A 14,583-nucleotide genomic window follows, 5' to 3' on the forward strand; every position below is an offset into this window, starting at 1 on the left:
GCCATTTGACTAGCTAGCTAACCCTAACCGGAAAATATTCAATCTGTCAAACGTGTTTGACGGCTTGTCTGTCGTGTACATTCCGTAAATGTCTACCTGGGCCATGCTTCACGGATGTGACAAAGCTACTATAATCCCAATTTTGGAAACACTGCAAAATTTTCAGTTTCACAAAGCGAATTAAGAGTCTTAAGGTTTATTTGCTGGATAACATACAACACACAAAATCACACACACACAGAATTGAACGAAATTAACCATCATTGTAAGACTGGCATTTAGAAAGGAACGTGTTTTTAGCATTTAAGAGACCGACAAGAGCATTTAAGCCAGTGGGTCTCAGAATCGGTCCTGGGGGCTCCTTCCGTATATTGGCTTTTCTCCATTGGTTTTGATGATCTACAAGAAAAAAATCATTAGAAATTCAATGTAGCCTACATTATTTTTGTCTTCATGCACCAGGTGGAGAACTTGCTCTACAAAGTGCGTTGTTATATTTACACGCCTGCAGATCAGTTATTAGCTACTTGGTAGGTTTGTTAATCACCGCTGACAGTGTTAATTTTTATTCGTTTAAAAGTGACTTGCGAACGATCGGTCAGCTAGCGTCACCCAGCAAGTGAACACCACAACAGCGATGGAGTAGCAGTTACTGGCTCATTAACTGACTGTGGCAAAAACCTACGGTGATAACTTGCTCGGTTAACAGCAGGTCTACCAGACAGTTATATGAAAATTAGCCTAGTCAAAAATCACCAGTAGCCTACACATCTTTGATTGATTGATTGACCATCAGTGTAGTCGATGTTCTTCCCCTGTGGTTCATATTGCCAATGTGTGAGCTAACCACGGATAGCTTACCTAGCTCACTGGCAAGCTATGCTAGCTAAGCATATTCGTTTTGCTGAGAAACATAAATTGAAGATAACTGAACATAATTTTATTATTAATGTCATACATATAACGTGATAACATGACACAGTACAGTCACGGATGGAAATTAAACTCCGTAAACATTTGATAATATATTTTAAAACATAACGGCAGACAGTCAGCTAGCCTCAAGTTCGTTCCGCAATCATTCGTTCAGGTTGATGGGCTTTTCCGCACCGGACTGTCAATCACATTGTAAAATCACAGAACCGCGTAACTCTATGGTTTTGGCTCCAAATCGACAACATGGCCGCGCCCGCCATTGAGCTTCAAAACGTGTTTTACAGACCCACGGAGAGTCAATAGGTGACATCACAGTAGCTTTGTCCATATTTTTTACAGTCTCTGGTCTGGACGGTTTCGTGCTTGTCCTCCATACATAGCGCTGATCACCGTTGGGCGGCAGTGTAGTATAATGGGTAAGGAGTTGGTCTTGTCACCTAAAGGTTGCAGGTTCAAGTCCTCACTAGGACACTGCCATTGTACCCTTGAGCAAGGTACTTCACTTGCATTGCTTCAGTATATATCCAGCTGAATAAATGGATGCAATGTAAATGCTATGTAAAAAGTTGTGTAAGTCGCTCTGGATAAGAGTGTCTGCTAAAAGCCTGTAATGTAATCATTATAGTCAAACAGTTCAATTTTTATGGGGATAGTGTGTTTAATCTATAAATCCAATAGCATTCTCTCTGCAAAAGCAATCTATTAATGTCTCCTCCCCTACGTGGCATTCTCACTTTTTCTATACCTATGTATTGGAGAGATGAGACATTGTGATTCGCCAGCATAAAATGGACAGCTACTGGACTACACTATCCCGTAGGGGAGGAGACATTACTTTTGCAGAGAGAATGCTATTGGATTTATAGATTAAACACATTATCCCCAAAAGGTCTTTACGATGAGTTTGATATAAGACCATTTCTTTCAGCCTTTGTACCGCTTGCCTTATGTCCTTGCCGTCATGTGTGGTCTTAATCTGAGCATATGTTATTCTTTTTACTGTATCTATGAAACTCCATGATCATAAGTGTATGTACATCTGATAATATATCTTTAGCTATTATGTAACAGGTATATTTGAAAAAAACATTTAATGAATGTGGAGCTTCCTACAGAAAAAATGTAATGTCACTAAAATTTGACAGTCTTAACTTTTCGTATGTTTTTTTTATTCCAGATATATAATCACCTGTGTGTATTCCCAGGACTACCTGCATGATGACCGTCCGGTGACCAACGTGTATTGTTATGTAATCTTAAATTAATTAAGAAGCCGTTGCTGACGTGACACTATTGTCTACTTATACAGGTGTACTCACGTGACCACCTTTACCTGACGAAGACCGAAATGGTTGAAACGTTGTCACTGCTCATGGATTGTAGTTGAATAAATCACTTGGTATTATTCTCTTATTTTGCAGTATTCTTTTACCAGGCACCTGCACTAAATTTTTGGATGTGCGCATGCCTTTATTATAGTAACATATCATAACACTGTTGAACCACGTGTGTAAAACTATTTTGAAATCACCCAATAGGGGGCACCACCAGTCTACGGGCAAAGGTTGAAGGTCATAACTCCTACGTCGTGAGTCCGATTTACACGAAACTTGCTACAGATATCCATCTATCCATCTATTATGTGGCACCTCAAGTGTACCAGTAAAATAAATAACAATTACAAACAGAAATATAGCCATTAATTATAAGTGTGTTGAAGGCTCCCTTTTCCCAAACCCAATACCTATCATTAAATAGTTTTCATGCAGATACAATCAAACCGTCATTTATTTTTTATTTAGTTCTTGTATGATATGACTGTTTTTTTATAGTTCTTTTATGACACGATGATAATGGTCCTATGCTACTGTTAGTTTGTTGTGCAATTAAACCTTTTCATTCATTCATTGAGAATGAATGTATTGTGTCAAGTCAAATTCCTTTTATGTATAAATTGACTTGACTATTACAATTACTCTTATTCTGACTAGTTCTTATTGCACTTCGCAGCTTTCACCTTCTAATGGTCCATGTTGGCTTAAACCCCGGAATCCCCGCCTGCGCCTATTATTATTATTATTATATTTTGTGGTAGGTTGTCTTGATGTGTGTCTTGGTTTGGTAGCCTATACAAGAGGGGAAAACATTACTAATTTTATTGTTTATTGCTTGCTGGTCTTACACTGTTAATTCTGTTATCAAGCCGGTAGAAGACCGAATGGGATCCCGACCTCTGGTCCACATAGGCTACTGAACGTTGAGGATATCATTCGATACGCCACTTTGCCATGCACAATCTGGTGTTCTGCCAGTTCTCCCTCCATCAGAGAACCTTGGGTTACGTGAGTAACCATCGGTTTCCATCATTTTAGGTGCATTCTAATGCATACAGTAGTCTACTAACCCATTGAGATAAATTTTTTCTTTTCTATGTGAGACTTTCTGTGATTTGACAGATGCATGGGTGCTTTATTTTGTCATGCTGTGGCAGAATCTTGTCCAATCACGTGCTGATATCCAAATTAGATATCTACATTTTATCAAATCAGCTGGGTTTTGATGCGTAAAATAACCCTGTGTTCATGTGGTTATGTTTAGATGGTTCATCATTTCTAAAAATAAATAATAGTCACAGTCTATTAAAACAGTACATTGAATCTTTGTTTTGCTATTAATTTATGGCTCCCACACTCTAAAAAAAAGATTCAGGTGGTTAGTAAATACTAGGGCTGTGTATTGGCAAGAATCTGGCAATACGATACATGTCACGATACAGGGGTTACAATGCAGTATATTGCGATATATTGCGATACTGTAAGCAAGGTGATATATTGTGATTTTTTTCCAATGCTAACGTTAGCGGTGCGCCCTTACGCTACTTCCTGTCTCAGCAGGGTTCCTGCAGATTTCAACAAGTTAAATGTAAGACTTTTTAAGACCTTTATAAGACCGCTTTGAATAGAATTTAATACCCATTTCACAGACATACTGGCAAAAAAGTATGACGGAAAATTACTATGAAAGAAGAAAACCCACAAAACGATGTGGGTCGATGCATATCCACTAAAGTCTAATCACGCTGAGGATGTAGCATAATGCATTGTGGAATTTTTCTACAGGATTGGAGCTCTTAAAAGAATTCTCACCGAATAAGGCGTTGTCCTATCATCCTACTACTTGAATAAATAAACTTTGAAAAGTTGGACCCCATAAAGTTTTATAAGCACACTAATATAGCATTCTTTCTTAAAATAAGAAAGCCTACTTTGTTCACTTTTGAACAAGTATAGGCCTACACATCAGGAAAATATACTCAAGATTATACTTCTTTGCAACATTTAGTACACTAAGTATTCTCAAGCAGGCTGCAGAATTTATACTAAAATGCTTAACTAGTAGTAAGACACTAGTGCTCAGTTGATGTTTAAGTTAATTCTGAGTTTTATCAACTACAACGTGAACCAGTTAAATCACAAAGTTATCAAAATCAGACTAGCTGACCTATATTTAAAGTGAACGAGTAGCCTACAGTATTTTATTTTATTAAGGGGGTGATTTTAAAGACTCTGCGCTACGATGACATTATACACAGATTGACGAGCGTTTTTATATTTTTGTGCATGGCAGGTTTGATCTAAATTCAATTACAGAATATAGCGCTTTTTTCCTAAAATAGTATTTCTCTATGTAATTGTGTAGCCGTGTTAATACATTTCTACGGGTGCGGGTCAGGCACTTTTCACAGTAAGAATAAATTTTTTCCGATATTGCTTGTGTCGAAAGTGCTGTGACGAAAACGATAGAAGATTTATCCAGGAGCCACATCTGTTCAAAATGTAAACAAGTAAGGCATTCTTCAAGGTCGGAAAAATGTTATGACAACGCTACATTGGGCACACTTGATGCTTCCGAAGCAGGGGCGAACACGGAAGAGATGGCAGGCGTTTGTTGTTAGTTTTTCACTTGGGTCTTGTGTTTTTCTGACTGATCGTGCAATTCTAAAGCCTTTATCCCCAATGTTCCTAGTTTAGCTTTTATTTCATAAGGTGCAGCGGGCTTCAAAAACGTTCCCCTCCACTGGTTTCAACCAAACACTAAACAAGCTTTTCTCCAACCACGTATTGTTAAACTTATAGTTCCCCATAAATTTACAAAAGTAAAGATTTTAAGACGTATAATCACGACACGCTAGCAGAATTTCTCTTTACCTCAGGCTCTGACTGACGCTAGCTCAAGCTTGGTTGCTAGGCGCAGTTGCTGAGACCCCTGTCTCAGTTTATGTTGTTACGTTGGAGTGGCAGAGTCAGATGGCTGAAGATAGATCACAACACTGCTATCTAGCGGTCGGGGGTTTACACAGAACACAAAATGAACCACTGTCTGCCACAAATATTTGCATGTAAACTATTCATTCAAAATCGATACAGTGTTTTTGAGAATCGATACAATATTGCAAAACATAATATCACGATACTCAAGTGTATCGATATTTTCTTACACCCCTAGTAAATACAGCTATTTCTTGAAAGCTGTGAGCCAGCTGGTGAAAACACTTAACTGCTCAGCGGGCCTACTGATGGAGCCAACAGTCATATATTTTGCTTTTGTGTCCAAAAACCTTATTCCCTGGTGAGTGGGCTACTTACGGAGCCAGCAGTAGAACTTTGTTATAGCTGATGTGTTGTAATTGAAGTTGCTTAACTGCTAAGCAGGCCTTGAACCTCAAACAGGCCTTCTTGTGGGAGCAACAGTCATTTTTTACCTTGGCTTACTCTCAAGGTATAATGTCAAAAGTTAGGAGGATTGTTTCTGTGGTTCCAATTCATACAGATTAATTCCTTTCTAGTTTGCAATTCATTAGACTGTGATTAATTATCAATATGAAATTATATTTAGTATTATATTTATAAATTCACATCAAATAATATAGCATTAACTGTGTTAACCCTTGATATAATAGCTTAGTATAGTTCATTCTATTTTACTTTTTTTTACTGAAATTCACAGATTTTACTTGTTTACAATGTGCAGTAATATTTAAACCAGAAATAAGTCTGCTAATGTACCCCAAAAACATTTATTTAATTAATTATAAAGTCACCATTTTCCAGGAGCATGCTTGATCATCTTTTTTTAGCAAAGAAGTCATGGAAGAATTTTCCAGCCACTCCTAAATTGACCTAAATAGAATGCAGGTTTTTTGCATCCTTCTAGAAAATGGTCAGGTGTTGAGTGCAGAAGTACTGCTACTGCTTTTAAAATTTATCCAATCTGGCACTCTAATATAATCTCGGAGCTGCTGAGTGGGCTGAACAATTGCACCATTAGAGTCAGTTTCTCAAAACATGTACACGCCTAGTTCCATAGCATGTTACATGGCACTTAAGATATCATGTAATTTATGTAAATGTTTCAGGTTTAAATTATTCTTTTGAATGACTCTTTTAGAATCATTCCCTTGTTACTAGCACGTTAAGATATGTGCTGTCAAAAGTAAAGTTTATCAGTTGATTGAAATGATCAATTTTATTCATGCCAAATATTATCTCTTATAATGTTTAATAAATCTTCTGAATTATAATTGCTGCTGTCTGTCTCCTATATACGTTATTGTAATATTATGTCATACCGAACCGTTTCTTTTTTTTTCTTTTTTTTTTTAAGTACCGAGAAAGAGCTGAAGTTTTGGTATACCGTGCAACACTGCTTCAGACACATATTCCAATCCATTGCTCAGCTTAGCAGAGAATGCACATTTCAGAGCGCCACAGAGACAGATAGAATAATAACACATAAATACGCATTTCAAATAATAAAGACGACATTGAGAAAAAACGAAAAAAAAGACGTAATATCAACTCGCGACCTGCCTGCTGGCCGCAGAGCAGCCTACCGTTTTATTGATGTAGACATTGGCAGATGAGAAAATTTTCGGTTACGCTGACCTATAAAACGCTATTCCAAAAGCCAAATTAGACATGTTATACATCGTTAGAAAGCTTATACTCTCACCTACGGAATAAATGAGTTGTCAATCAAGCCAAATTGCACTAAAAAGGGCGACAACGCCGTAAGCAACAGGTGTGGTATTACGCACAGCTATTATTGAAGATAGCCGACCCAGGCGTCACAGATGCGCATATAACGGATTGTGCAAGACAATATATGACCACTTATTCGCAAAAGGGACATCTCTACGCGTAAAACCGATGGTAAGATTGTATATTTATTAAATGTTTAGTCCCAGATATTGACTGTAGAATGACATGGTATAATTTAAAAACAAATTGTCTTGTTTATTTCGTTATTCAGTGAGCAGCGTTTTCACTGCTGTATTGGCATATTTTAGGGCTAATGTGGGGTTTATCTTGTTGCTACGGAATATTGCATTACATTACATTACAGGCATTTGGCAGACGCTCTGATCCAGAGCGACGTACAACAAAATGTATAACCATAACCAGGAACAAGTGTGTCGAAAAACCTAGAGGGCAGTATCCTACCGTTCTACGTGCAGGGAACAACCGTATAGTTCAACTTGGACCCAGTAGGTTAAACTGATTAACACTAACACAAACAAGATCAGCAACAACGCAGTCTATGCAAAAAAATACAAGCAATAGTTAAGACGAGTTAAGACTAAGTCACCTACGAAACAACTACCTAGTTACAACCCTAAGCTTACAGTCAATTTAGAGATTAAATTGAGAATACGATTTACAGCATAAATTGCGTCTTTTGTTTATATTCAATATTAGAAATTGCAGCGAGAAACTGCAGCTGTAGACACAAGATAGTTTATGTTATGGTAGCAACGGAACGAAGCGGACTATACATGTATTGCCATCATTGTTTCTTTATACCAGCGTGTTTTCGCGCGTTTGCACAGAAACTCAGAACCTATCGATAAAATGGTTTAGATATTTCTCAGCATAATGACAGATTCAAAGACTAAACGAATTCACCCGATACTGTCTTCAAATGGATCCATGCTCAAGAAAAGTAATTATACATCCTCTAAAGAAGCTTTTACTAACAAACCTTTAATAGCCTAGCATGCACTCTGGGTGGCACTGTCTTCCAATGCTTCCCCGACGTTCAGACCCTCCCCTCACTGATAAAAACTAGACCCTACGGTGTCGGATTACTTGCGTTGCCATGGATGTCGCTTGCCGTAAAGAAGTTTACTAGATGTCGTAACGCTTAGATTTGGAGCCACAGCTCTTCCGCACCCCACCTAATAAAGAAGTCCAAATGGCAGGCAAACCATATGGCAGACATAGGTGGTCCCAAAAGCAAAGTTGTAGAGCACATTCAGATGCATCGGTCGATGAAGTTCTGTGTTGATCTGACATACGGTGAGGGAGTTAGGACCTTTTAAACATGACCCTTTTGTTATAGCGCCACCATCTGGCCGACATAGATGATTTTTAGTGCCTGAGTAGTGGGGGCCCATAGGAACCCACCCACCAAATTTGGTTGGTGTACAACTTACGGTTGCTGAGCCTCAGACATTTTAGCGGAGAAAGCTTCCACACCCCAACGAACAAGTCAAAATGGCAGGCAAACAATATGGCGGTCATAGGTGGTGCCAATGGCAAAGTTGTAGAGCACGTTCAGATGCATAGGTCGATGAAGTTTTGAGTTGATCTAATGTATGGTGTGGGATTTATGGCCTTTTACGCAAAACCCTTTGTTATAGCGCCACCATCTGGCCAACATAGGTGATTTTTAGTGCCTAAGTAGTGGGGACCCATAGAAACCCACCTGCCAAATTTGGTTGCTCTAGGACTTATGGTTGCTGAGCCTCAGACACTTTTGGCGGAAAAAAATAAGAATAATAATAATAATCCTAACAAATACAATAGGGTTCCACCAGCTTCGCTGCTTGGACCCCTAATAATCCTAACAAAAACAATAGGGTTCCACCAGCTTCGCTGCTTGGACCCCTAATAATAATCCTAACAGATACAATAGGGTTCCACCAGCTTCGCTGCTTGGACCCCTAATAATCCTAACAGATACAATAGGGTTCCACCAGCTTCGCTGCTTGGACCCCTAATAATAATCGTAACAAATACAATAGGGTTCCACCAGCTTCGCTGCTTGGACCCCTAATAATCCTAACAAAAACAATAGGGTTCCACCAGCTTCGCTGCTTGGACCCCTAATAATCCTAACAAATACAATAGGGTTCCACCAGCTTCGCTGCTTGGACCCCTAATAATAATAATTGGAACAGATACAATAGGGTTCAACCAGCTTCGCTGCTTGGACCCCTAATAATAATAATAATCCTAACAGATACAATAGGGTTCCACCAGCTTCGCTGCTTGGACCCCTAATAATAATCCTAACAAATACAATAGGGTTCCACCAGCTTCGCTGCTTGGACCCCTAATAATCCTAACAGATACAATAGGGTTCCACCAGCTTCGCTGCTTGGACCCCTAATAATAATAATCCAAACAGATACAATAGGGTTCCACCAGCTTCGCTGCTTGGACCCCTAATAATAATAATAATCCTAACAGATACAATAGGGTTCCACCAGCTTCGCTGCTTGGACCCCTAATAATCTTAACAGATACAATAGGGTTCCACCAGCTTCGCTGCTTGGACCCCTAATAATCCTAACAAATACAATAGGGTTCCACCAACTTCGCTGCTTGGACCCCTAATAATCCTAAGAGATACAATAGGGTTCTACCAGCTTCGCTGCTTGTACCCCTAATAATAATAATCCTAACAGATACAATAGGGTTCCACCAGCTTCGCTGCTTGGACCCCTACTAATCCTAACAGATCCAATAGGGATCCACCAGCTTCGCTGCTTGGACCCCTAATAATAATAATAATAATCCTAACAAAAACAATAGGGTTCCACCAGCTTCTCTGCTTGGACCCCTAATAATCCTAACAGATACAATAGGGTTCCACCAGCTTCGCTGCTTGGACCCCTAATAATAATACGAACAGATACAATAGGGTTCCACCAGCTTCGCTGCTTGGACCCCTAATAATAATCCGAACAGATACAATAGGGTTCCACCAGCTTCGCTGCTTGGACCCCTAATAATAATCCTAACAGATACAATAGGGTTCCACCAGCTTCGCTGCTTGGACCCCTAATAGTAATCCTAACAAAAACAATAGGGTTCCACCAGCTTCACTGCTTGGACCCCTAATAATGGATGTATGTTTTAATGATGGACCTATAAAAGGGAAACTAAGCTTCTGATTCTATGCTAGGTTGCAGCCACCACAGCTGTAATACCATTGCGGTTATGACAAACACTGTTTTTCCTATTCCTAGGTTTCTTTGCTTTCATTAGTTTGAGTTTTCTTTGATTTCATGAGTTAAAGTTTATCTGTTTTCATTGGTGTGATTTCAGTGGTTTGATTTGTCTTGGTTGTTTGTTGCGCTGAGGCTTCATAGCATCATCCTAGTCATATTAAACAGCAGTTAGTCTATACTTAATGCTGGGTTCTTCCCCTATGGCTAACTTACCTGTGTGTTGCTATTGCCAGCATTTATAATAACCCCCCCACCCTAAGTATTGGAGTGTTGTATGAACTCAGTGTGTAGTGAACCACCTATTGTTGTCTTATACACCTGAGTGCTGTGGATAATTGCCTCCACCCATTTCTCTATTCTAGAGGTAGACTTACCTTTGTGTGTTATTGCTGTGGCCTGGGTTCATTATAACTCTCACTCTAAGTAGGCTATTGGATTGTGTGATAAACTCACAGTGTGTAGTGAATTACCTTGTGGTGTTTTATAGATATGGGGTGGCTGGCATAGCCGTATCTCTGGTTTGATTTATTACCCCTTTCCCCCTTTTTGGTAGTGACATGTGCAGCAAGATCATGGACTGACTGTAATATTTATGTACATGTTTAAAACTTTGGCTTATTGTTTTGTTATAACACATTTGGATAAACAGTGGGCATCATTTACCCGTGAATTACTTAACCCTTTACCGCTTTAATATGGTTGCGCAATTGTTTTTTTTTGTTTTTTTTTGTTTTTTTTACCAAGAAGAATTGGATATAAATAAATTGTGATTATTTTTTATATCTCAGCCTCTGCCTGATTCCATTCATTCATTTGAATGCCCTGTAGCGGGCATTTAGGTTGTTGGGCTCTAGTCTTTACCTTGGCAACCCCTTTTTATGTGTCTCTCACCGTTATGAGAGTGGCATAGTCAACCTTAGTAATTGTTATAACCAGCCTATAGTTTCTACAGGTTACATGTATTTCAAAATGTGTTATTCACCAAGGCTAACCAACCATAAACATCCAGTTGTTCCTACATGATGACGTGGTCAATGCGTTGCGATAGCTAAAAAATATGTTTCAATGCACAATTTACAGTAATCTGTGTAATTTTTCAATACAATTTTAAAACCATTCAAAAATTTTGCTGTCTATAAATATCAAACATGCCTATATGGCACCTGACATGCAATTTTCACTTAAAGATCTTTTAAAGGATTAAAAATGTCAGTAATATTATAAAAACCTTCTTTTATTTATTTATTCATTTTTTGTCTGTAAACTTGCACCATCAAAGATTGCGTTGACCTTCAACGTTGCTTTGTTAATGGCTTGACCTATTATTTCGATGACTTATGATAATAAGAATCATTTATTTAGATAGGGATTGATATATAAACATAGAGTAGCTTTGTTTAACAAATAGTCTGATGTCTGTTTAGGCAATCATAACCTTGTCACAGGAAAATGACTAACGTGTGTACTTATTCTACTTTAGCTTTCTTAAAAAAAACTCTTAACACTTTAAAACTTAAAACTTCACAAAACTTTATAGCTTTTCCTTTTTTTAAACTCTTGCAAATCCTTGGTTTTAAACCTCATTGTTTTTATAACCATTTACGTTGTATCATAGCAAGCTTACTTGCTTGATTTTTATACATTTAAAATCGGCGCCCTATCAACTCAACTTTATTTTATTCAAGAATCAGCTTAAAAAGAGGTCCATAGCAGGAGTAAAAAAATAAAAATAAAACGGCTTGTTAAGACTTTGCATACTTGCATGGACTTCTTTTCTTTAAACTAACGTACAAACCACAGCTTTAAATTACTTACTTACATATTCTCGCATATTGCTTGATTTACTGGTAGGCCTAAAGATTGAATAAAATGTTTCACATTGCACAAGCACTGCAGGCAATCATAACCTTTATAGAACAAACGAATTTGTGATGTTTATTAGATCTACTGATTAATAAGATCGCTAGTTCTGCTCAGGCGTGTTTATTACGGCTGTAGGCTAGCTAAATATTAGACAAAAGCTTACCAACGTAAAAAGCATCCCAAAACATTTGTTTTGAAACTTTGCTACTTCAAAAACCGTTGTGGGCTATAGCCTACGTAAAAATAAGAATTAGACCTAGGCTACTATTATATTGCAGCTCTATTCTGCAGGCCATAATAGACTATTGTTTTGTTAACGTCTGGAGACATAATGATAAAATGGTTTCCGCTTTGCACTACTAGTTCATATAAATATAGGCTATGTTAGCTCATTGTGTTATTTAATAACAAAAGCTCTACTAGGGGCGACTTAGCTCATGAGGTAAGAGCAGCTGTCTGTCAGTCGGAGGGTTGCCGGTTCAGGCGTGTCGAAGTGTCCCCTGAGCAAGACACCTAACCCCTAACTGCTCTGGGCTGCGTTTCCGAGTTTCGATGTACCTTAACGTTTTACGAAGGTTCTTAAGGTATACCTTCTTAAGGGAAACCGCTTTTTTACGAGTGTTTCCTGGACTATACCTTAAGGCAACTGTTAAGGGACACCTCAAAGGTACATCGTAAGTTGGAGCTGGCCTTCACTGTGGTGCTGAAAAGTTTATCAATCGATGCCAAGCGAATCGATTGTCTCACTTGTAAAGGCTTGTGAATGACGTTTTAATATAACAAGTGTTGTCATAATCATTTTACATCAATCTAATATTGCAGAAGAGTCCGTTAAGACGAGACGTTGTGATAGTTTCAATAAATACATACATATAGGCTACAAAGGATAAAATAAAAAAAAGCATCAATCGGGACATATAAGCCATAGTCTGGGACTTCGTGGAAGCCCAGGGAAAAGGATATAGGCTACATATGGGTGAATTATTTTGTTCTTATTGAAACAAAGGTCTAATGTTAATTTGTTTCTGTCACACAATATAACTGTAGCAGCATATCACTGCACTGCACTGATTCCCGCGAACTTTTCTCTGCAATGCAAAAATGATCGTAGATGAAAGGCAAAAGCGCGTCTGTGGAAATTGACCATGATGAATTCTGCCTTATGAATAGGTCTACCCGTTAAAGTGATTTGTTCATCCACCTTAATTTTCTGTTGGATAATCTTAAGTTTAACCAAGAATATCATTATTGGGTTGTTTACCGAAAATCGTAAAACAACATGGTAAGAAAAATGTTCCGTAATGTTGATATTTACCCAGTGCTATTTTGTTTTATATAGGAGGTGTGAGCTAAAGGAAGGGGATGTAGATCATTTGGCTATGTTTGTCCATTATGAGCCACTGTACCTGTATGTGTCTTTATGGCTAGGCCAATCAACATGCTCTAGTTTGGTCATGCAAGTAGACTCACTCAACGTTGTTTTTGCACACACGGGTTTTATATTCTTAACCCTTTAACTGTCACTCATTGAAATAGGTGATGAAAAAATTATTTAACCATAAATACCTATTACTTGAGCACCAAATAACAATGTCTAACAGTTTTTTTCATAACTTGACCCCTTTTTTTAGAAATTATAGACCTCTACCGTACGGTTGAGATGTCAGTTTATTGTAAAAGATGCTATTCACAAATTGCTATGTTTCTGAACATTTTTCCTGAAACACAATCACTTTAATCTCTCTTTAAAACCTTAAAACAGTTTATTGGTCTTTTTTACACTTCATCAACATGTTTTTGGCCTGTAAATGTCCCATCAATTACAATGGCTAGGTACACAAATCTGTATATATTGACATATACTGCGTCATATGGCATTTCTGCTTTAAAATCAGGCACTATTTTGTTTCTATGAACAAAACTGTAAAAAAAATATTCATTCCAGGTATCATTGAGTTCATTTTGATTACATATTTCATATTGAACATATAATTAACTACGATTTGGAACAAACATCTGTATACATATACTCCTTTGTATGTCATTTCTGCTTTACAATCAGGCACCGTATGGTACATCGCCATTTTATTTTAAGTATAAACTCATGAACAAAACTTTTTAAAAAACACCCATTGCAGGTATCTGAGTTCATGCTCAGTCCTGAACATATTTTTTCAACTGATCAGTTTTGGAATCTCCTATTCGCCTCATTTTCAGCTTTCATTTGAGATGATACGTGACAAAGCACTGCTGTGTGCTGTTTAGACACAGGAAGACTCTGCACTTTGCACACTTCCACCGTGACACCCCCTTTGGGCAGAGTTTGCATCGCCCTCGCTGTGGGCCACAGGCTGGCCAGTGGCCAAAACTGTCATAGCGGACATCATCAACGGGTGCAGCATCTCTTTTGCGCTTCTGTGGTGGTCTCTCTGGTGGAGGTGAGGAGGAGAGTGGTCTACCAACTCGGGCCGGGGTTTTGTGGATGC

At 38.2% G+C, this 14,583-nt stretch overlaps 1 protein-coding gene across 1 annotated transcript in view; it reads right to left on the bottom strand.

Annotated features, from left to right (window-relative positions):
• Positions 1 to 269: 269 nt before the first annotated feature.
• Positions 270 to 14,583, bottom strand: part of gtf2h1 (general transcription factor IIH, polypeptide 1) — a 284,403-nt gene continuing 270,089 nt past the window's right edge. Inside the window, exon 14 of the mRNA XM_064335675.1 lies at positions 270 to 399. Within this exon, the coding sequence (XP_064191745.1) occupies positions 340 to 399 (60 nt within the window). The 3' untranslated portion in view covers positions 270 to 339. The remainder of the gene's footprint in view (positions 400 to 14,583) is intronic.

This window comes from Anguilla rostrata, chromosome 5 (genome assembly GCF_018555375.3).
Source record: "Anguilla rostrata isolate EN2019 chromosome 5, ASM1855537v3, whole genome shotgun sequence".
Classification (NCBI taxonomy): domain Eukaryota; kingdom Metazoa; phylum Chordata; class Actinopteri; order Anguilliformes; family Anguillidae; genus Anguilla; species Anguilla rostrata.